The sequence below is a fragment of the Corythoichthys intestinalis genome, chromosome 4 (assembly GCF_030265065.1).
Source record: "Corythoichthys intestinalis isolate RoL2023-P3 chromosome 4, ASM3026506v1, whole genome shotgun sequence".
NCBI lineage: Eukaryota > Metazoa > Chordata > Actinopteri > Syngnathiformes > Syngnathidae > Corythoichthys > Corythoichthys intestinalis.
In genome coordinates this window covers 51,402,851-51,426,700 of record NC_080398.1, presented here as the reverse complement: position 1 = coordinate 51,426,700, position 23,850 = coordinate 51,402,851, and the positions used below count along the sequence as shown (strand labels likewise).

At 38.7% G+C, this 23,850-nt stretch overlaps 1 protein-coding gene across 3 annotated transcripts in view; it reads left to right on the top strand.

Moving 5' to 3' along the window:
• The window catches only part of rspo2 (R-spondin 2), a 149,001-nt gene that overhangs the window by 73,426 nt on the left and 51,725 nt on the right, over positions 1–23,850 (top strand). For all 3 annotated transcript variants that reach the window (XM_057835528.1, XM_057835529.1, XM_057835527.1), the window contains 2 exons: positions 14,551–14,694; positions 14,884–15,072. In XM_057835528.1, the coding sequence (XP_057691511.1) occupies positions 14,551–14,694; positions 14,884–15,072 (333 nt within the window). The remainder of the gene's footprint in view (positions 1–14,550; positions 14,695–14,883; positions 15,073–23,850) is intronic.

The following is a 23,850-nucleotide window of genomic DNA, read 5'->3' as shown; positions in this document are numbered from 1 at the left end:
ACGCAACCAGACACCATTCCGCTTCCCTGTTTACATGATATAATTTTACTTCTAATCGGTTTGAGAAAAGGAATATTCCACCCCTGTGAAACGGAATGAAATTCCATTCGGTTTGGGCCTGTTCATTCCGAATGAGGTGTTTATATGGAACACATTTATTCGGTTTGAACAAATATTCCGATTGTAATTGGAATATTTAGCTCCATGTAAACGTGTCAAGTGTTTCCGATTACTTTTTTTTTTTTGCACTAGTTCATGCCAGCAGCATTTGACCTCATTGTTTGTGATTTTTTAATTGATATTTTTTATTTATCTATACATTAATAAAGAATTTAGGTGTTCCAAAATGTTTTTAGTAAATTAATAAGCTTCAACAAAAATTTCATTTTTAAAGTAATTTTTAAAAAATTATTAGATTAGTCGACTAATCGTAAAAATAGTCGGCTGACTAATTGGGAGGAAATTAGTCGTTTGGGACAGCCCTAGTTGTGTTTATCCAACCATCCATGCTCTTGACGCCTTTTCCTAACTTTTTGTCATGGGTATGCGGAAGTTCATCATAGCTGACTTAGGGTGGAGGTTACACCCTTGACTTGTCTCCAGCCAATCGCAGACTGTCATTTGTAAATAATGGAACGTATCCAAAACGTCCTCATGTAGCGCCCTGTTCTAATAACAAATTTAACTTTAAAAGAAAAAATAGGAAAGAGAGAAATAGCTAGAGTGTGAGAAAGATCATTTATGGGTTTACATAGGGCAGGAGGTGTTGGCTGAGTGTTTCTTATGTAAACAGAGAAGAACTTGAACTTGTGGGTCTTTGAGCCAAACTCCTAGCGGACGTATGAAGATGGAGCCATAGAGGAGGTTGCCAAAACCACTAGGCACAATAATATGTATAAACATGAAGGAACTATTGGAAGGTTCATTGATGTGTTCGCCTAAAAGTTGTGACTTAAATGCAAATCCTGACAAAAACAAAGAAAAGTAGGTTTGTATAACAAAATATAACTTTGATAATGGCAGAGGAAGGACAAGAAAACAACATGGAATGCGTGTTTGCACTGCAAAACACATTTCCTTAATTTTTTTCAAATTCCCTCGTTTTCAGTTTAAATCTACTAGAAATGAATGAAATTATTTGCCAGTGCTTCAAGTAGATTTTACTCAGATTTCTTGAAATAAGAAAAATACTGAGCTGAAAATAAGCTTAAAAGACTTATTTTAAGCAATAAATTAATACATTTAATCTTGTAAAAAGCTTTTTTGTCAGATATGCTCTTAATTCAAAATTAGATATTGTTCAAAATATTGTTTGAAAGCATTTTTTCTGGATTTAGGTGAAAAATCAGCAACTTCTACATGTATGAGCTTAATAAGAACAAATAGTAATATTCACTTAAAGCAAGTGGAATAGTCAGACGCATTAATCTGTTAACATTAGAAGTCTCAGAGAATTCTGGAGCATGAGTATTGATAAGCCTTTAACATTCAAAACAAGAGGGAGTTAATTACACTAGATTTAAGAAAACTATTCTAATTAAGAAGTTATAAATTAGCAGTGTACAATTACTAAAGCATTAAAAACCTTTTATCAGTCTTAAATAATAACATTTGTATATGTGTATAGGTGAGTGTGTTAATTTTTATACATGGACAGTGAGGCCAATTTATTGTTAGCTATACACTAAACATTTGAATTTACATCAAAAGATTAATATTACAGTTCATGTTATGATTTCAACCTTTCAGTTTCCAGATATTTACATATTGACCTTATCCCAAACTTAGATAGTACCGATCCATTTTTCATTAGAGCAAAAATATTGGACATTTGACAGATAGGTGTCTTTGGTTTCCTCCAGATATATTCATTTCAATGACTATTAAAAAATAATGTACGATTTCTACGCTCACTTCTAATTTGTGTTTTGCCTGTGAAGACTACACTAATGCTAATTATAGGTGTCATCAACATGAAAACCATCGGTGCTTTCGAGTTAAAAACCATTTTTAAGATGACAGCAGATTTTTAATTTTTGTTTCAATGTTGTCATTGCAAGAACAGTGCCCATAGCTGATAACCACTTGGTAACATACTGTATGTGTTGGGTAAACCTTTTCAGAGCTGTAAGAGAAAAAAAAAAAAAAAAAAAGGTAAAATAAAATCAATAGAGAGACCTCTAGCAACTTTTATGAAATAAACAGCAATATCTAGTGGGAAGGAGTGACTGTATAATGATTTACTGTTGACAGAAGACTGTATGGAGAAAAGTAAAAACATTTTAATTATGATTTTTTTTTTTTAGGCAACATATAAAATTGCTTGAAAATAATGTGTCGGTGCATGTTGTAGGACTTGCCTTTAAGCACTCTATTGCTTACTCTGGACAGTGAAATTATAATTTAATTCATAAATGTGTAATTTTTACTTGCGAGGCTGGCGAATGTTTTTAGAATCGATTACTCGTATCAATCATTATATCGATGAATCAAATAATCGGATAACGATCTGGTTAATGTTAAAGTTGAATACACGTACATAATCCTTGCTGTTCATGAACCAAGTATTGTTGTTTATTTGTTATTTCATGATTAAATGCCAACAAGGTAAAAGCGACATCACATAAGAAGCAATAATGCATGAGAAGGAGTGATGTTGTACTCACTAACCTTTTTGAAACCGAAAACTTCTTGGATTTGATGTTAATTCAACTAGCTTTGAGTTAGATAAACACTTTTAAAGCGGCTTCATGTTAAACTAAAGTGTATATTAATTGCAGGTTATTAATACTACAGTTAAATTCATGTGATTTTTCATTTATTTATATATTAAATAGACTGTTATGATCATTTTCCTTGAGCTGATTGTGATTCAGTTACTGGTTTAATCTTTAGCTAGCCCCAAAATTGGGAAAAATATTGATCATTGTTTTCCAAAGCGAAAGCAGATGTTTGCAAATGTCCTATTTTGTTTAATAACCAAGATAATCAGTCGGCTTTCACTGAGGACCACAGAAATCAGAGAAGCATTCATTTTTGAGAGGCTGAAATAAGAGCATTTTCACAATTAGTTGGAAAATGATTCTAAATAAGTTGGCCATTGATATATTTATCAATTAATTGTTAATTAATTGATGAATTTTGATAGCCCTAAAGGAGGCAGAACATGAGAAGATGAAAGTATGAAAACTTTGGCAATTCTAAAATCTTATCCACAAGCTTTCTCAAGTTCCAAAAACATGTCACTCTAAATATAAATAAAACTGCAGAGGCTACACACGAAAATGCAAACCACTAATTAACAAGAAAAATAGGAAGGTCAGGCTGGAATTTGTCGAAAAGTAGAGTACTGAGACAAACTCCAAGAATCAGGCAGAAGATTTTTTGGGGGACTCACACAAAGATTAACCTTGACCATAGGCGTGTATTTGGAGAATGAAATGAACTGCTTAGGAACTGATCCCAACGATACAAGCTCACATTTTAAAATAGCGTTGGTTATATGGAATTGCTTATTCTTACCAATCTTGTTTTCTGACACAGCACATCCCGTTATGTCAGCCGTGGATTGAACTTGGAAGTCACCTTATGTCTGCCAAATAAAAGAAACGTGACCAAACTGATTGGAAGGTCATTCTGCATTTCGCCTGATGTGACCCAAAACACTCTGCCAAAACAACAAAGAAGATTATAATGAGAAAAAAAAAAGTGGAAGGATTTCGATTGGCCAAATCCTTCTCCAGATCTTATAGAACACGTATTTTCCTGCTGAAGAGAAGACTTAAAGGACAAAATATACGACAACTGAGGGTCGTGATTCTGTAAAAAGCCTTTATAGGTATCACAAAAGGAGAATGCAAATATTTGGTGATGCCAAAGGGTCAGGGCCCACTGCATTATTAAAATCAAACGCTTTGCAACTTTGTAAGTGTATCTGTTCCAATACTTAATAAGTCATTCACTAGAAATGCGGTTTTCATTTCATTTTAGAAAGCGTGTCATCTTCTAAGTTTTGAAGAGATCTACATGTAAACAAGTGAATACCTAGAAATAAATTTTGAAATGTTTTTCGCATATTGTTTTTTTTTTTTGTTTTTTGTTTTTTGTTTGTTTTTTTTTGTTTTGTTTTTTTTTTTTTTAAACACAAGATACTATAATATTTGAAATATTTTCAGTCTACTAGGAAATAAAGCTATGGCCTAAAGTTTCCAGGACGAGTAGGGGCGTGTAGAGTATAGTATAATAGAATAAAGTTATTAACCTTTACCACCACTCCCCATATTTTCTTATAGATCACCACTTATAGCAAGTTTTTCAGTTTGCTACGACATATATATAACACAGACCTATGTGCTACACTGTATAGCCATTAGCGATCATGAAGGTCTAATGATTAAGACCATGTTTGCTGTGATCATGACTGTAGTCATGCCTATCTAATGTATTTTCCGTAGTTTCCTTCACTCATCATAAACTGCTCGATGGCTGCACTTCATACAGCAAATGCATATTGTATTTCTTCTAACACTCAGAGTTGGGTCAGTGAATATTACACGTGGAACGGCAGCGGGTTGCAAGTAAGCATGGTTCCAAACACAGTGTGCAAATAACAGATGTTGTCCAGTGACGTGGGGAAACTGCTGTGTTTCTGGCTTTCAAGGAAGCCTTAAACGCTGCATTTATGTCTCTGTTATCATGAGCTTTTTGCTTATTAATACACCATAGTGTTTTTCCCGCATGATCTTATATCATTGTGGACTTCCTGGATATGGATAGGAAGCTAGAAAAGAAAGTAGTTTATACGATTATTGGTAGAATCATTTTTATGACTGGAACGTGCAGACATTGGGATGCTCTTTATATATGTATCTGGATTCATAAAACATTATGAGGTCAGTTACAAGAAGGATATAGACCTTCATAATATAGTGAATAATTTCTCGAGCTCTTAGATTTTATTCAATCAAGTTTTTTTTTTTTTAAACTTTAAGATAGATTTTCACATTGTTGACTTTGAGAAAATTCAAGTTGAGCCCCTGGTTTCAAAACTGTGATTTAGAGGGGATGCTGACACATTGTTTTTGTGGTAACATGGTTGTGGCTTTAAAAACATAATATTATTTGCTACTGTGTCCTCTTGAATTACAGTATTAGGATTCCGGCCACAATTAAAACTGTACAAATATAACATTATCTGCTACTGTGTCCTCTTGAATTACGCTATTAGGACTCCGGTCACAATCAAAACTGTACATACAGGGGTTGGACAAAATAATGTAAACGCCTTACATTTTGCATCATAATCATGGAACATAATTGTTAACAAATTGCATTAGGAACATTCTAATGAAGTTGAGCATCTCGTATGGCCGGCACAATCCCCAGACCTCAACATTATTGAGCATTTATGGTCAGTTTTAGAGATTCAATTAAGACACCTACCGTATTGGCCCGAATATAAGACGGTGTTTTTTTGCATTGAAATAAGACTGGAAAAGTGGGAGTCGTCATATATTTGGGGTCTAGATATTATACCAATTCACGACGCTAGATGGCGCCAAATATCATTGAAACGAATGCTGAACTTGAGGAGTAATGTTCTGTCATGACAGATCTCAGCTACTCTCAAGTTTAACCAGATTGCATTATTTTATTACAATGTTTTTCCTTATTCAGATTTGTTTCAAGACTACAGTTACAGTTAGACCTCAATTTGATGGTTAATGCAGTTATTGCAATTTTGTTATTTTATCACAATAGATTGGTTTATACATTTAAAAAAACAGAAACCATTCATTTACGAATGTGATTGCACTTTAGTTTACACATTTAAATGTTCAGATATTAAGATTTGGATGAGGCAAAATAACATGCTTTTTCTCTCAAATATATTGTTATAATCATTTGTTTCAGATGTACTGCAATTATTTTCTGTATAAAAATTAATTTGGTGTTTAAAAAGTCTTTTTTTAAACTTGAGTCTTGAAAAAGATGGGGTCGTCTCATAATCAGGGCCATCTTATATTTGGGCCAATATGGTATTTTCACCGCCATCGTCTCTAAAAGAGTTAGTGGGTATTCTAACTGAAGAACGGCTTAAAATTCCTTTGGAAACAATTCACAAGTTGTATGAATCCATACCTCGGAGAATTTAGGCTCTAATTGTCGCAAAAGGTGGACCTACACCACATTAAATTAGTTTTTGTTGATATTTTAAGGTGTTTCCATTATTTTGCCCAACCCCTGTAGGTAGGCAACTTTTTTTTTCTTTTTTTTTTTTTTTAAAGAACTGTTTTCTGCCTGCTTAGCATTAGCAGAGATAACGGTACGGTCACCCACGACTGCATTCTATCAGATGCCCAAATTTCATTTATGTGTTTGCATTGTTCTTTCCAAGGTTTAGTAGGGTATTAGTTAAAAAGCACATTGTTATTTGTAAATGGCATATTTGCTTAACCCAAACCAGTTTGCATTCTAAGAGGCCCAAAATGTATTCCTACAAAATTACATTTGATGTGTAATACATAGCTCTGTGTCTACCAGTATTTATTATGGGGTGCTTGCCTTGAATATATGTCTTTTAACAACTTAGGGATAGGTTTACATATGATACTGTTATAGGTTTTATCCAAGGGGATGATTATCATCCACCTACTAGTGCACCCATACTAATAATTAGTGATGCACGATAATGCATTTTTCAGCCGATACCGATAACCGATAATTTCCTCCTCGTTCCAACCGATAACCGATAATGTCAAGCCGATAATTTTATTAAAGATTTATGTAAAATTTTAAAGTATACACAAGAGAAAATATTGCTGTGCAAAAATAATATTGCTCTTTTTTTTTCAACATCAAATGTGAACAAGTAGTAGTAGTAGTAAACTCCAACATCTAAATAATGACAGATTGTCTGACATTTTGTAATGGTAAACTTTTGGCAACAATTACTTACAGAGTAAATACATAAATTGCACAAAAATGGCTTTAAAAGTATGCCATTCCTAAAGTATAACATTACTACACAGCAAAAACACAGCTCCTTAAGACTAGTTAAAGTCCCTTGTTTTCAGTGTAAATCTATTGGAAATAAATTAAATTAACTGCCAGCACTTCAAGTATATTTCACTCAGATTTCTTGAAGAAAAATGGCCAGCTAAAAATAAGATTAACAGCCTTATTTTAAGCAATAAATTATTATACATAATCCTAAAAAAAAAAAAAAAAAAAAAAAAACGTCAGAAATATTCTTTATTCAAGAATATGTATGGTTCAAAACATTATTTGAAAGCAATTTTTTCTTGATTTAGGTGAAAATGACCTTATTTTTTTTAGATGTTTGGGCTTAATAAGAACAAATTGCAATATTTAGTTCAAGTAAGTGGAATAATCTGGCGCATTCAACTAGTCTTCAACACTCAAACAAGATGGGGAAAATTATTTGACTAGATTTAAGAAGAATGATCTGATTAAGACGTCATAAATTTAAAGCGTACTGAATGCATTACTGACTGGATGACTTCTTTGTGTCGTTTGGTGCATGTTACAATTATCAACTAACCACTGTGCCGTCATGATAAACATGGTTTGTTGACATCACCTGTGTAAATGTCCGTGGTAAAACTGATGTGATCGGCATGTCTTTCACGAAGAATCGTGGTTGTATAAACTGCATTATTTTTTCATCCAGGGATTTGGCTATCGGGTCATTTCGGGAATTTCCTCCCGCCTGTGCCCTTCAGTCCGCCCGGCTGCCAAATTAGCACCCGCGCCAGGCCTCTGTCTTGAACCGGAGTGGCGGCGGCAGCTAAGTTCGTACCGGATATCCGCCCGCCCCGGCCGGCTCGCTGCGGCGCATTCGGTGCATGGCTCTGCGCTCATCCTCTACCCGCCTAGGGCGAGGCGGCGGCCTGCCGGACCGGCGGGCTCCGTCGGAAGACAGCTACTTGTCAACTATCGATCTCGTGAGGTGTTTAGCCATAGATGGGAGTTTACCACTCGCTTTGGGCTGCATTCCCAAACCCCCCGACTCCGGGAGGACCGCAGCGTCTCTGTATCGTCACAAGCCCCGTAGCTTCCTTTATAGTTTATTTGTTAACAATAGCTTTAGCATTCATGCTAGCAGCAGCCTCATATTCGTTCCAAAAATCATTGTGATGCAGTTTTAAATGGCTGCTGGGTTAGTGCTAGTGGTGTTCAATGAGGACGCTTTCTTTAGGCCTTCAGGAACTGTTTTGTAGATGGCGAGAGCATCGTTTATTTCATTTCACACACGGGAAAAGCAATGCACGCTAGTGAGAGCGCCTCAACAGAGTCAACACTGATGTGTAACACCGCCTCCTCTATGACGCCGTACTCCTAAACCCCTCCTCCCACAGGGGCTTCAGAGAGGGGAGGGGTTGAGCAGGCGGCAGTGAAGAAGTGGAGAAAACTGCTTGGTTGCGCACATTTGGAGGCTGAATCAAGTATATAATTATCGGATTGCATTATCGGTTGATTTTTTTTTTATTATCTGTATTATCTGTGTGACGTCATAATTACCATTATCGGCCGATAATTATCGGTAGCCGATATTATCGTGTATCTTTACTAATAATGTTTATTGGGTTCAATTCACAAGAAGACAGGGGTTTTTGTAGCAATAGTCACACAATGAGTAGCACAATGAGTCCATAAAAGGTTGTGTCACATTTAACAACACTTTGGTTTTACATACAATATATTTCCATGTCTGAGTACTATGTTCCATATCAAACAAGCTCTTTAATTGATAGAAAGTCAGCAATTATTTTTTTTCTACAATGAAAAAATTGTTAAGATGGTCAGCGTGATGAAATGAATGGCCACCTCGCTCACTTGTTGTCAACCAAACACACATATACGTCGACTGCGAAAATAGTTGCTCTTATCCCTCCGCAGTGTTCTGTAACAAAACGAAAACCTCATATACAGTATATACTGTATATTCATTGCCAACCAGCATTCAGCCTGATCAAGGTACAGCATTGATCACATCTTGGAAACATGGCTGTTTGTGAAAGTATGCGGTAACGTGTGATGTAAAGCAGATTTTGATTAAGACCTACGACTGAAAAAGGTGTTTATTTTGTGTATCAATCACTACTTTTCGAAATCATTTTGGGACAACTTGTTTTGTTTGCAGTGAATGCTAGCCATGCTTGATCAGGCATCAGTCAAATGCGTAGATGTAGAGGACAGGATTCTTTTTTTCGGAATCTTTCTCATTCAAGACCGCTCTTTTATAGTTCAATTTTGAAGTTTGCTGGTATTTCCATTGCGTTGCCTGACCAATGAAGTGAGCAGTTGCTTTTGGCTTCGTAACTTTATCAAAGGACATTTAATCATCATAGCTTTACTAACCACATTTTTCAGAGCTGGCAGATGTAAAATGACAAAACCAAGCCCTGTCCCTTGGATATAACAGCAAGAAGGAGAGCTACATGCCTTTTGAATTGTCAAAAATGACCAGCGTTGTGTGACTATAAAAATATTGTATGTTCTTGAGCACTTTCTGAACTTAAGACATGCCTGCGTGTTCTGCAGCAGACTGTAAAGAAGCTGAAGTAGATCATGGTATATTCATGACTGTTTCTCTTTGACAAAGAAACAAGCAGAGCTACTAAAATGTCTTCTATTGTCATTCCCTCTCAAGGACATTGTGATTGACAAGAAAACCACCCCTGCTTCACCTAGTTTGACATTGGCAAGTAGAGGTGCACCCATGTGGAAAAGAAAGCATGGAAATAGTTGGGATGAACATGGCAGCTCTGGCCTCTGCCGTGAACTCTTGCCATCCATAGCTCCGCATGTCATGGCTGAGTGGCAGCAAGCAAAGCCAAAGCTTCCATGTCAGCCAAACCCCAGGCCTAGAGAGTAGGTCGGAACTGCTTTACTCAGCTTGGATGCAAAAGAATGGAAAAAAATAGGGCTTGTTTTCCTTTTCACATTGCCAGGCCTTTTAGGAAATGGACACTCCTGCTATGCAACATCAAGTCTGGTTGGCTTTCAGGAGGGGTCTGAGATGAGTGCTCTGACAAACCATATCCTGCTCAGATATGTAAAAGACCCGGTTTGGAAGACAGGAGATTAATCAATCTTTTCCAATATATTTTAGCACCCTTTTCTCTAGGCAGTGAGTATTCGTATAAATAAACTGCATGATTGCACTTGACGCTATTGGTCTGCAAAGAAAAAATTGCCTGTATCTGACATGAGGTTTTGCGTGTCCTTGATACAATTGGTACACTTCCTCTTCAAACCCATGCATCTGCCAAGCAAGTACAATCCTATGGCAAGTGACTCTTGATCACTCAAGTTGAAATGCATCTGAATTTAAAAGTCGTGCAGTATGACATCGCAATAATCACATTGCCTCAGCAGTAGCTTTTGAATTTCCTCTTACAGTGCCAACATATTCCTGCCTTCACGCTTTAACTCACAGGCAGAACCAGGCTAGAAGATAATGATGATAATATGTTTAAGTCCCAGGAACACCGGGCCATCAGTGAAATCTAATGACCTCATTATTTCTCATTAGTTTCCCAGAGGCACCTAGATGAAGCCTTTAAAGGTGGTCAAAAGGTTAATCCCGTTGGGAAAATGAACCCGCTCCCCTGTATCTGTTTTGGAACCACCAGACTTCCTAGTGGTCAATGTGGGAGAGTTTCTAGTGTCATAGATAGCCTACACTGTCCTGGATAGCCTTTTGCCTGATAATTGGACGGAATGATAGTTGCCTGTCAAATAGAACTCTTTCCTACTCATTCCTTTCTCTGATGACCTCAACTTCCATCTACATTGTAACTCTCAAGGAGCCACATCAGTGATACAATGCCATCCACCTCATCAATCTCACAGGAGAGAGATCCTCATTTATCTTTTATTTAAAAACAAACGTCTTAATCATTTTATTAATTGCCTGGCAAAACATGTATATATAATTTGCTACATACTTTTATCTTGCTTGTATTGTCTGTCGATACCTGAGGATTGCACAACAGCCAGTGAGTGTCGGAGAGTACTGCCAGATGTTCTCTCCCTTATTATTCTTTGTCTTTTTTTTTGTTTTAGGGAGTTGAAAGTCTTGCTGATGATGACAGGGAGGTGTAAAGGGTAGAAGACAGTGTTGTGCTTTCTAATTTGCTTAGTGATTTATTCACTTTGCAAATGGCCCCTGATTTGTGCTCTGTTTACATCAAACCTCCCCAGATTAGAATCATATGGGCAGAAGGTGATGTGTAGCAGAGAAGGAGAGATGTATTCTTTCCTACTTAAATGTTCCTCTGCACTTCTCTTTGTTACAATGTGGTCACTCATTGTTTAAAATAATAATAATAACATCATCAATAATAATGTCCCCTCATTCCGTGGGGGCGCGGATGGCTGAGGGGACCACCCTGGATCCCGGGCGGATGACGGCGGCCCTCTTGCTGGGGGCTGCGGAGGAGGAATGGGCTGCGCTGGCTCGTCATCCCACCCAGATTGGCTGGGGAAGGGCCGCGGCCCTGGGGCGGCTCCCGCCGGCATTTCCACTGGTCTGCAGGACTATCACATGTCTGATGGGATTCACGCATGACTTGATGCACTTAGACACAATCAATTAGAAAAACTTGGTGTCAGGATTAGCGATCAGATAGCATAGAATAGGATGCCAGCATACTCACACTGACAAGGAATTCACACAAATACTGGGTTCTACACCCCACATGGCTGATTTGTGTCACTCTACCCCTCCCAATCACTTATCTTTCTGACTCCCCCCTATTCTTTTTTTTCTTGGTCATCAGGCCCCCCACATGGGGTCTACTGGAAATACAACTGGCTAACAAACTAGCACCAACATAATCATAGTGTAGGCGTTCAATGTATTTCTTGTTGTTTGTACTTCTTCTGTCTCTTTCTCCTTCTTTTCTTCTGTCCATTCCTAACCCCTTCTTGTTCGGAGCTTTCAACTAATAAACAAGGCATGTGATCACAATGGGAATATGTCATACACCCATGTGATACATTAAAACTGTTCAGACCAATCGGACACTCAGATTTCCATTATCATAGTCAAGCAGCTGAAGAGAACAGGTTAAAAAAAAATATTATAACATTAAAAATAATTTAACCACAGTGATTGGAATTTTAATGAAAGCTAGCAATTATGAGAATGTGAAGTAACCAAATATGTTATTGAGTTATGCTCAGTGTTCAGTGCAACATTTTCCACTGTTTTGAACCTTTATTACACATTAGGCCTATCTCGAACCATATCTGATTCTAATGTGTGTTTGTGAATATGTGTGTGTCCATGGTTTGTTTACACAGCTCTGGAAAGCGTGAGACCAGAGTCATTGGGCTGAGGCCATACTTTAGGGTTCAAAGTAATGTGGGAAGGGACCCCCTTGTTTTGGAGGAATGTTGAGGAGGAGGCCTGATGGTTAGCTGGAGATGTTGTAATTAAGGGGTGTAATTGTAAGAGCCTTTCCTTTTATGGGCTCTGTAAGGGTCACAGATAAAAGTACAACCGCTTGCCTCTATCACTTTCACGTTGTGGAAAATCACGTTAACAATGTTTGAGTTCCCAAAAACTCAAAAGTTGAAGCCCAATGGCACTGACTTACAAGACACAAGCACCGGATGACACTGTACCTGAGAGGTCTCTAGAGAAGACAGATGATGGCTGTGCAAATTAGAAACTTTGTTTTGCCCAAGCAACACAGATTGGTCCAGTTAGATATGGAGCAGAATGTTTTGGGTTACCATTATCAAAAGATGCAAAGAACTAGTATGAATACGATATCTCGTTTGATGTTAGACCTAAGTCAATTAATGAATTTATTGACATTGTCATTTCTATGTGACATTTATGAAAATATGAACATCAGTGCATACAATTAAAAACATAGTGAGCTGTTAAAACACAAGGCAGAACAGGATTTAGTCTTTCAAAGTACCTCTTAGAAATGTGGAATTATGCTACTGTGTTTCCAACTAAGAAAGGATTTGGGAAACAGATATTGGAGGCCCCAATTCTTAAGGGGTTGTTGGTATTTAGCCCTTCCTTTGTTTATACGAATGCAGTAAAGAGCTTTGGTTTTGTGTGTCAAATGCAGACAGCAATTGTAGAATGTTGCGTGAGATGCTGTATTTGCTGTTAAATATATCAAGTTGTCATCAATGTACTCTGCCCCAAATTCAACCAGGGGAATTTAAGATGGAGAGGCCCCCAGTGCACATTACTTAAGGCCCTCACTTTTTTGCTTTCTCTTGTTGCGCCATGAGGCCCCAAATACTTACCAATGAGGGGTACCAGCGATTTTGGGTCTCATTCTTTTTGTTTTATGAGCTAAAGACAGTCTAATGCTGTTTCAACCATCAACCATTAGTTATTAGCATGTTTCAGTTGCAATTCCAGTGCCTCAAATACCTGTTTATATTGGAATTAGGGCCTACTTAAAATATATCACACACCACCTGGTCGGCTTATAAGGGACCGACCATTTGGGAGCCATCTCAAATTTCCCAATATCCACCCTGTGTCTGATTTTATTGCTCTCAATGTTTTCCCACCCCCTGCCGAACTCTTTTTTTTTTTTTGTATCAATAAATCCTAAAAGATCCACCATAGAGCCATATTAGATGAAACAGAGCATCAGTAATACAAACTTGACATAGTTCACCAGCAGAGTCACATCATTTGCTGCCCTAAGGCAAGTATTACTGCACCATACCATTAAAGGAAAACTTCTTGTTAAACGTTCTTTCAGCGGCATGGTTGTATTCACTTCAATGTGGCGCACAATTTTTTACTTTTCCATTTTCAGAAACTGGGAATCAAAACAACAGATATTGTGTTACTTACGGTCACGTCGGTAAATTCTTGACCACAAACACTACATTTCCAAAGAGGTGGATGGAGACACTGCATTTCTTGGTTGGTTGACAGCAGAGACAGAATAATGACTTGCTCGACATACAATCAAACGCAGTTAATGGGAGGGAGTTAAATGTGCCTTTACAGTATCTAGACAGAGCCTGACTTTCTAACCGATGGTCCTTGTCCAGTACCTCGTGTTAAATCCACTGGAAGTTGACACATTTTTTTGGTTTGATGTTGCACTATTTTATTTAATCACAAACTGGCTTAGACTCTCAATGGAGGAAATGTAAGGCAGTTTAATGTTTACTTTTTCAAATTAAATACTGTTGTGAGCTGAACTGCACTGTGCTGCTTCATGGATACTTGACATTTATGTATGTTCAGATAGTTAGTTGGTTGCCGGTGCACCCTGCTGATGCACAGTAGGTCAGTCTGACATGCAGGACATCATCGTAATTCCTGCTTGTCTCTGAATCATTTGTTTACTCTTTCAAAAAAAAGAAAAATGTCTTAAAATTCACAGTACTTTATTAGGAAATGATTCACAGGGCACTGGCAGCTGTTTTGAGAGGCATAGTCTCTCAAACCCATCTTCGCAATGCCCAAAACTCTTGATAAACTCCAGATGATAGGGCTGACGTCTCTCATTCTCTCTTTAGGGTGCAGGATAGAGAACTGTGAGTCTTGCTTCAGTAAAGACTTCTGCACCAAATGCAAGTCAGGCTTTTACCTACACAAAGGACGATGTTTTGACAAGTGCCCCGAGGGCTTTGCCCCACTAGAGGATTCCATGGAATGCGGAGGTAACAACATACATGAAAAACCTTGTTTATTTTTTTCCTTTACTGTACATTATTTTTTTCTTTTCACATATACTGAAAAAGCACACCCCACACAACAAGGTTATAACATCAAAGCAAATACCTGGTGTCTGTGAGTTCAAAATGACTTTCCGGTTTTATCCCTGAACATCCTTGCATGTATGTATACAGATGGCTGCGAGGTTGGGCAGTGGAGTGAATGGGGAGCTTGTACCAGAAGAAACAAAACCTGCGGTTATAGGTGGGGTCTTGAGACCCGGACGCGGCACATTGTGAAGAAACCACCCAAGGACACAATACCGTGTCCCACTATTGCTGAGTCTCGCAGATGCAAAATGGCCATGAGGCACTGCAGGAGAGGTATGGATTCCACACAGTACTGTTGAAATGATTGATACACAAATCCATATTTAATGTAAAGTTGCACTGTGGATATAATGGAGAATAGCCCACTTCCAATTCCACAGACCTCACAGTTCCACCTGTCCCACAAAACCTTGACACACCACATTTTTTTTCTTCGTCTGATTTTGAGGCTTTCTGTGGTGTCTCTGTGCAGAATACTGTATCAGTCATTTTCCATTGTGGGCTTGCTCAAGGCAGTACTTTCTCTGAGGTACATTTTCCCCCAACTCTCCCTCCCCCCATATTAACAGCAGGTTACCTCAATGGTCGCCTCTGTTTCCTCCAGTCAGTTTGAAAGATATTTGTGGTGCACACTGTAAACGTGTCAGGTCATTAAGTGAGGAGTCAAATCTGTAGTAGTCATTTTTAATGGCTTAATACACTATTTGGGGTGATGGCTTCATTTTACAGTGCTTTAAAAATAAATGTTCTAAACCTTAATGTACTCACTTGTAAACTTTGCATTAAGAAAGGCCAAGTATAAATATTTTATTCCTCAAATAAGGAGGCAATTACAGTGGCAGATATCATTTAGGCTGCCAAATAAAGAAAGTAAAATGCCAAACCGAGAGAGGAAAATACCCCTGCACATGAAGGAAAAGCATGATTAAGTGAAGCGTTGAAAGAGTTAATAAACTTCAATAAACTCTGTTAGGTTCATATTTCAATGATACAGAAGCTGCTGCCGTTGCTACTGGAAAGTGTGATTCCACCACACATTTATTTCTTAAAGCCTGTCCTGTTTGTCAGGAACTTCTCCCCCAACACCCACACCTCCAAATGCCTTTGACCTTTTTTAAGATACTGTACTACTATCTTTAATTAAAATATTCTTTTGTATGCATGTTTACTGGGGTAAATGATCTCTGGCATAAATGTGCTGATAAAAATACGATTGTGAAATCTGAATTGCAGAACTATATATTTTCATTTTAATTCAGTTCTTAGAAATGATCTGCACACTCCATGCGTTCACCCCTCCTAATACTACTGTTCCCCACTAATGTGGTCACTGTAAATCTCTCAGTACGATTCCTCACTAAGAACAACATCTCTGTTGTGTGGGTTTAAAGCTCTATGTAAAAGTGTCACTGTATGTACATCACAGCAGTTCCTAACCTTGTGACATGCTTTAATAGAGGTACATTTCAGACTCGGGCATGTGTTATTAATTCCCCACTGCTTAACTGCCTGTGAAAATCCCCACTTGACAAAAGCCAATGAAACGTAACACTCTTTGCTTTAAATAAATACAATGTAGCAAAACGTAGGCTGGTAAAGCTGAATAGGATTACGAAGTTAAAAAAAAACAAAAGACATTGACTTGATTTGGGTAAAAGAAATCACTTTCCTAAAGACTTACAATTTATAGTCACATTGCACAAGATCCCACCTTCTGAAATGCAGGTGATGGAGACATTTTGCAGAGTGTTTGACAAGATAAAATACTACTCCATTCATCCCCAGACCTGCAGTACTTGAACTATAACCTTTGGAATCTATAAAAGGGATTTATATCGGTCAAATGTGGAATATAATCTAAAAATGAACATTTGTATGTGCATAATTCCCTCGACGCAATACACAAATGTGTTTGTTAAGCACAGGATTACTTCTATAACCCCATATGGATTCTGTGGATTAAACAGAGAGGAATTAAAACAAAGCATCAGAAGTAAGTATATATTACTTACGGGAATGCTCATCCGATCACCCTAGCTTGCATTTCTAAGCAGTTGAATTACACTGGACATTATTGATGGATCTCTGTTTTCAAGCTTAGCCGACTCGAGACGTACAGGAACGATGTGGCTGATCATATTCTTTTCCTTGTGTCTGGAATGATCTAATTCCTCTGAGGAACAAGACACAAGCATGGAAACTAAAGTGCATATAATGTCAAGAGGCAACTTGTTTTTACAGCAAATGTTAAAAGTGGTGTAAACCGTGTCTGATGTGTTCCATATAAGTTACAGGTCAGTGTAAACAGCATACATTGCTCACACTGCTGGGATTCATTAGTTGTTCTCAGCTGGTGTTGCCACAATAACACTGTCTTGATTCTTCACTGCCCTAAAGAAGAGGGTTCATCCTTTATGTGGAGGGTGTATAAAGTATGTGGTGGTATCGTCCATATGTTGTTTTCATCCAACTGTCAAGCTGCATTTAAGTAAACTTTTGATGTTTGGCAATTTATTGTGCTCCCACCAGCTGGCTTATACTTATCTAGGGAATATCTAGTACATATGATTGTAACTTTCCACCTGTATGACAATACAGACCAGCTTTTGAGGATTCGGTTGGGGAAAAAAGAGAAACCTTAAAAGTACTGAAAACGTAAGTGATGTACAAGTTTGATCTGCTTGCCAGAATCTTTGAGTCACATAACAACTGAGAGCACAGTTTTTATAATAGGGCTGAGACATAAATGCATTAGTTTACAATAATTACAGACAAAGAACTTACTGGTACATTAAATAAGAGAAAGGCTGTGTACAAACCGTGGGACAAAACTGCTAAGCACTGAAGCACTAATGGAATATCATTGACTTCACGCACGCACATATACGTAGATATGGACACACCCCTAAGATTTACCGACTCCGAGCCAGTCCCCTTCCCCCACATCACAGTGAGAAACAGCCCCTACCCCAAAACCGCCTCACACTCCTAAATATTTTTCTCGAGATTTGGTTTTGTGGTTATTAATTTTCGTAGCTCTAAACTTGTAATTTGCAATGACAATAGTTTTTTAAACTGTTGGCAGAGATAACTATAGCATACGTTTCAGTTCGGGAAAAGCTAGTTGTTCTCGGTGATTGACTGAAAGGCCAGTATAAAAAGGGTTTTATTGTCACTAAAGCACACAAAAAATAGCCATGAAGTACATCAGCGGTATTTTTTGTGTGTATTTGAAAGGGCTGGGAATATTTGGCCAAGAGGCCAATTCGATTCAAATTTAGCTGCCATGGTTAGATACGATACATATATGAAAAAGACTCAGGTGACATGAAGTTCCGCTCTGAGACCCCCAATTTGGCCAAATTTCAAAATTGTCTTTTTTATGCAATTTTTAAACCCCTAACCTTTAACGCGAGGTGAAAGCATAATTAAAGATACAATGATTTTAATGAGACATTATTGCGTACACCGCTGTTCCAGCTACAGAGTCTGGAACCCAGCTCCTAATTGGCCTCTCGAGCCAAAACAAAATCGTCCGTGCAATCAGATTTGTTTATTTGCGTGGCGTGTTCTTAACGAACAACGTCACTCTTGCGTATTGGAAGTCATCTCCACAACAACACAGATGGTGGACGGGAGAGCCGAGAATATGTTCCTATCCGCGGTAAATTCGGTTTTAAATGACCAAAAACACATTGAGTTGCTAAAACCAACTGTCTGTCTCGTGCTAGCCATATTGAAAAACTTCTCTGTTCTCCGCTCTCCTCGTATGTTTACGTCCTCGCACTAGAGTTTCTTGTCGCTTTACCAACGTAAAGTTGTCTGCCCGTCGCTGATTGGTCCACTCCACTGTCTGTTTGCTGTGGCTAGCTCCGGCCTGGGAATTTGATCCGCGGAACAGTTGCCAGACTCTATAGCTGGAACAGCAATGAGTGTGGAGTTCCAGGCTAGGCTTAATGTGCCATGAAACTGCTATGGCAGCATATGGACATATTGTTCAATCAAACACAACAGTTCTTTTGGTTTAAAATACAGCAGTTTATTTTAAAGAGGGGTGCAAGAGCAGAAATAGCTTTTTCAGCCTTGCCTAAGTTTTCTGACATATATATAATTATGTATATATATGTATATATACATATGTATGTATAAAAAAAAATATATATATATATATATCATTAATCATAATTAATCACATTTACCTTGGGATAAATAAGTTTGCTCTTCAGGAAAATAAAAAACTAGGAAAATACTGTAATTGACTTAAAATTTGTTTTAAGATGAAATGTATGATGTGTGAATGAATTAATACTTAACCAAATGGAGTTTTAAAATTTTATATAACAACTCAGCCCGTATAAAATAATAAATAAAATAAATTGTATGATACAGCAAAGAGCTTTAACAGATTAAAGTGCTTCAGACTAACAATGTACGGTGGCTGAGAGGTGTCAGGCAAAATACAAAGTCCAAACACTTTGCAAATAGAAAAAGCACGAACCCCAATTGCAAACGCTTTGCAAAAGAAGAAAAGCACGAATGCAAACAGCCACAACACGATCCCCAATTCCTAAACCGCGATCGCAAATTGGCAAAAGCACGAACCCCAATTGCCACAACACGGCAACAAATGGCTCACAGCACGAATGCAAATTGCCACAACACAATCCCCAATTCCTAAACCACAATTGCAAATTGGCAAAAGCATGAACCCCAATTGCCACAACACGACAGCAAATGGCTCGCAGCATGACCGCAAAAGGCTCGCAAGACCATTGCAAAGACGATGACCCAGAAGTTAAAAAAAAATAAGATAACAATAATAATAAAAAATACGTCACTTTGTATATTGCTAAATGTGCTTTGTGAACATCTCTACGGGCCTCCGTAAAGTTGCCCACCCCCCATCAGACGCAAATTTATATAAAAATGATGGTAATCGTTTGTGCTGCAACGGTTTTGTAGATACAGTATTATGCTTTTATTGAGATATTAATTTCGAGTGGGGACATCACTCGTAGCTTTTTCTTAGCTCACGCAGCTAACAACTAGCACAAATGAATAGCACCAATTCGGAACCATTTTGCAGTAAATGAGGGGCTTAGATGGACGTCATCACTTGAAATTAATATCTTAAGCCCCCCAATTTACCGCAAAATGGACCCGAATTTGTTGTGCTCTGTTCGTGCTAGTTGTTAAGACACTCCTCTGTTATTGAGAGAGTTGGTACGCTCCATTAGCTGCGGGAGCTAAGCTATGAAAAAGCTACGAGTGACGTCCCCACTCGAAATTAATATCTCAATAAAAGCATAATACTGTATCTACAAAACCGTTACAGCACAAACGAATAACATCATTTTTATAGAAATTTGCGTCTGATGGGGGGGGGGGGGGGTCAACTTTACGGAGGCCCGTAGAGATGGTCACAAAGCACATATAGCAAAGTGTCGTCTTATTTATTATTTTTTAATTTTTTTTTTTTTACTTCTGGGTCATCGTCTTTGCAATTGTCTTGCAAGCCTTTTGCGGTCGTGCTGCGAGCCATTTGCTGTCGTGTTGTGGCAACTGTGCATTTGTGCTTTTTTTCTTTTGCAAAGCGTTTGCAATTGGGGCTCGTGCTTTTTCTATTTGCAAAGTGTTTGGACTTTGCATTTCGCCTGACACCTCTCGGCCACCGTAACAATGTGGCTCAAGTACCGTTTGGCATATTACCCAAAATTAACTGCCAATTTAAAGAGCAGACAAGCACAATACAGTAACAATAGCTAGTGTTTCAAGAAATGTGTAAACAACTTGTGTGTTAAATTGAATATTTCACACAAATAAATGCAGCATTTGCAGTTTTACACTAAATGGCCTGAAAGCTGTGTGAGATATAAAAAAATAAATTGTCAATTTTCACACACTTACTGAAAAACATTACACTAAACTGTGTGTAAAGGTGTTTAGAAACACTGCTTAAGTTAGCCAGTCATACTCTATTTTTTTTTAACCAACTGCTCAGGCAAACTAGCTTGTTGACATTTTCAGATAACAGAGCAGACCTTTTCTTTTGAACAATGTGCCCTGTCAAAGAAAACAGTCTCTCGCAAGGAACGGTTGTGGCAGGTGTGACCAGATCCTTTTTTTTTTTGCATGGGCCAGCTTACTGTGAGCACCACTGGATGAGACCACCACTGTAGGGGACTTGAGTCCATGCTGGCACTGCCTTGTACCTGTCTAGTAGTTTGTCATTGGTTGTTGTTCTTTGTTGTCATTGGATTTTCAACGCCCTCGTCTTCGACTATGTTAAAGGGATCCTCTCTTTTTAAGACAAGTAATTCTTAAAACATAAATGTTAGTATGAGTTATAACAATTTGATATTAAAACCCCTCTTAATGTTTTTGTTTTAATAAAGTTTGTAAACTTATTTTTAGTGATAGGTCGCCATTCTTGTTACGTCGCAGTGCGTGACGTCACTGGCCCGGAATGCCGAAATTCCAGCTTGTCACTCATTAGCTTTCCCAACATGTCGTCAGTTCTACCCTTCCTATTTGAACCAGATCTGAAAAGTGAAGAGCAGGACAGCACTGTCGGTTGTTCACAAGACGAGTTTCAGGGAAAAATGCGTGCAGCAAATACCTGATAAGACAAAAGTTGGGCAAAACTGGTGATGCGAGAGTCCTGTTGGTAACTCCGGTTGGGAGCGAGAGTGCATGCTGTTGGGATTCGGGAACCCCGGTTTTATTCGCAGATATTCAAGGTAAGCATATTGCATTTTCAAACGTTTTCCCAATATAATTATGTAGATTGTTAGCATCCAGAGCTGTCGTATGCTTTACATACAGTACAGGCCAAAGAGCACACCTTGTGTAATCCAGGTCTTGTACATTGTAACGCGTGGTAGCTAGGATACATGTATAAAAGTACCAGAAAGGGGAGAAGCTTCCACTTATGCACATTTATTCACAAAAAATAATATTTCCACCTTGACGACTCTTCACTCGGGAGCTCAGCAGTACGCAAACATGCATTCCCTGACGAACTCCAACGTTGTAAGGTCCACGTCAGAGTCACTGTCGTCACTGTAGCGTGCCATAGTGCTTTAATTATTTAGTATGATTTGGGGAAAACTCCCACATAGAATAGTCAACAAAAAAGATAGCAATACTAATCCAAATCCGCGTTTTTTACTCATCGAAGAACCAGGAATTAGACCGATCCCATGGCAATATCGTAGCCGCGATTAGGCCGTTGATTCCACAAAATAGACTGATCTGAAAAGCCGCTGTGGGACCGACGAATAAAAATAAATGGACAGATCCAAAACCATTATTGCAGACGCGATGGGACCCTTACTTAACTGAGGATCCAGGAAAAATGTTCGGGCGTCAGTTGTAACGCGTGGTGGGTAGGATACATGCATACAGGGACCAAAAAGGCGGAGAAGCTTCCACTTATGCACATTTATTCACTAAAAATAAGTATTCCACCTTGACCACTCACTTCACTCCCCTTTTTTCCATTTGACTGGAAATTGCATCCAAAAGCAGCACATCGTGGCATTTTACTTCGCGAGTTTAGGCAGCAGTAAGCAATTGTTGAACACGCTACACATTCGGAAAGATGCCAATTACGTCATCACTGCGAGCCCGCAAACCATGGCGCCAACTAACGGTCAAAATATGGACCAAATATTATAAAATATTACCATTGATTTAACATTTTATGTGTTTCTAACAACATATTTTAGTACAAGAGAACAATTGTGGTTTATTAGAGCCTACATGTATTTAAATCAGAGGATCACTTTAATGGGTCTACACTCTACAGTCTCTGTCTACCCATGTAGCGATAGCAGTGGTCAACCTACTTGTTGTCTTTTGTTGACAAGTCCGAGTCCGCACTCTGCCAGTGTAGCTTGATGACTGCGGCTTGTTTCCCGCAGTGTTAGTGTCATTGCTAACACTAGCTGTGCCGGAAGGTGGTACTTTAGACTGGTTGAGCTTCGATCGAACGACAGTTCATTACATCAGTATGTGCACACAACTTTGGTTTTATCCAGATTTCCATTAGGCAGCTTTTTAAAACGGAATTTGGTCATCATCCTCACTCATTGTGGCTGGCTGCATTATGTCCTGCATTGCCGCGCAGAGAATGTAAACATCAGCGTGTGGGACTACGGGAGGCAGTTGTGGCCAAACTTAGTGTGAGCGGTAAATTGCGTTATTTTTTTTTATATGCGTTAATATTTCCAGATTAATCATGGTCGTTAACGCGTTATTGTTGACAGGCCTAATATATAAATCGTCGTCTCGCTCACCCGGGCGGTATGATCTCTCCTTTCAAGCTCGGGTCCTCTACCAGAGGCCTGGGAGCTTGACGGTCCTGCGCAGGATCTTAGCTGTCCCTAGGATTGCGCTCTTCTGAATGGAGACGTGGGACGTTGTTCCTGGTATCTGTTGGAGCCATGCACCCAGCTTGGGGGTTACTGCCCCTAGTGTCCCGATCACTACTGGCACCACTCTTGCCTTCACTCCCCACATTTTCTCCAACTCTTCCTTCAACCCTTGATATTTCCCCAGCTTTTCATGTTCTTTTCTCCTGATACTGCTATCGCTTGGGATTGCTACATCTATCACTACTGCTGTCTTCTGATGTTTATCCACCACCACTATGTCAGGCTGGTTGGCCATCACCAGTTTGTCTGTCTGGATCTGGAAGTCCGACAGGATCTTGGCTCGGTTGTTCTCGACCACCTTCGGAGGTGTCGCCCACCTTGAATCTGGGGTCTCCAGTCCGTACTCGGCACAGATGTTCCTGTACACTATGCCTGCTACCTGGTTATGCCGTTCCATGTATGCCTTCCCTGCTAGCATCTTACACCCTGCTGTGATGTGCTGGACTGTCTCAGGGGCCTCTTTGCATAGCCTGCACCTTGGGTCCTGTCTGGTGTGATAGACCCCAGCCTCTATTGCTCTTGTGTTAAGGGCCTGTTCTTGTGCTGCCATGATCAGTGCCTCCATGTTGTCTTTCAGTCCGTTGTTTTCCAGCCACTGGTATGTTTTTTCCCA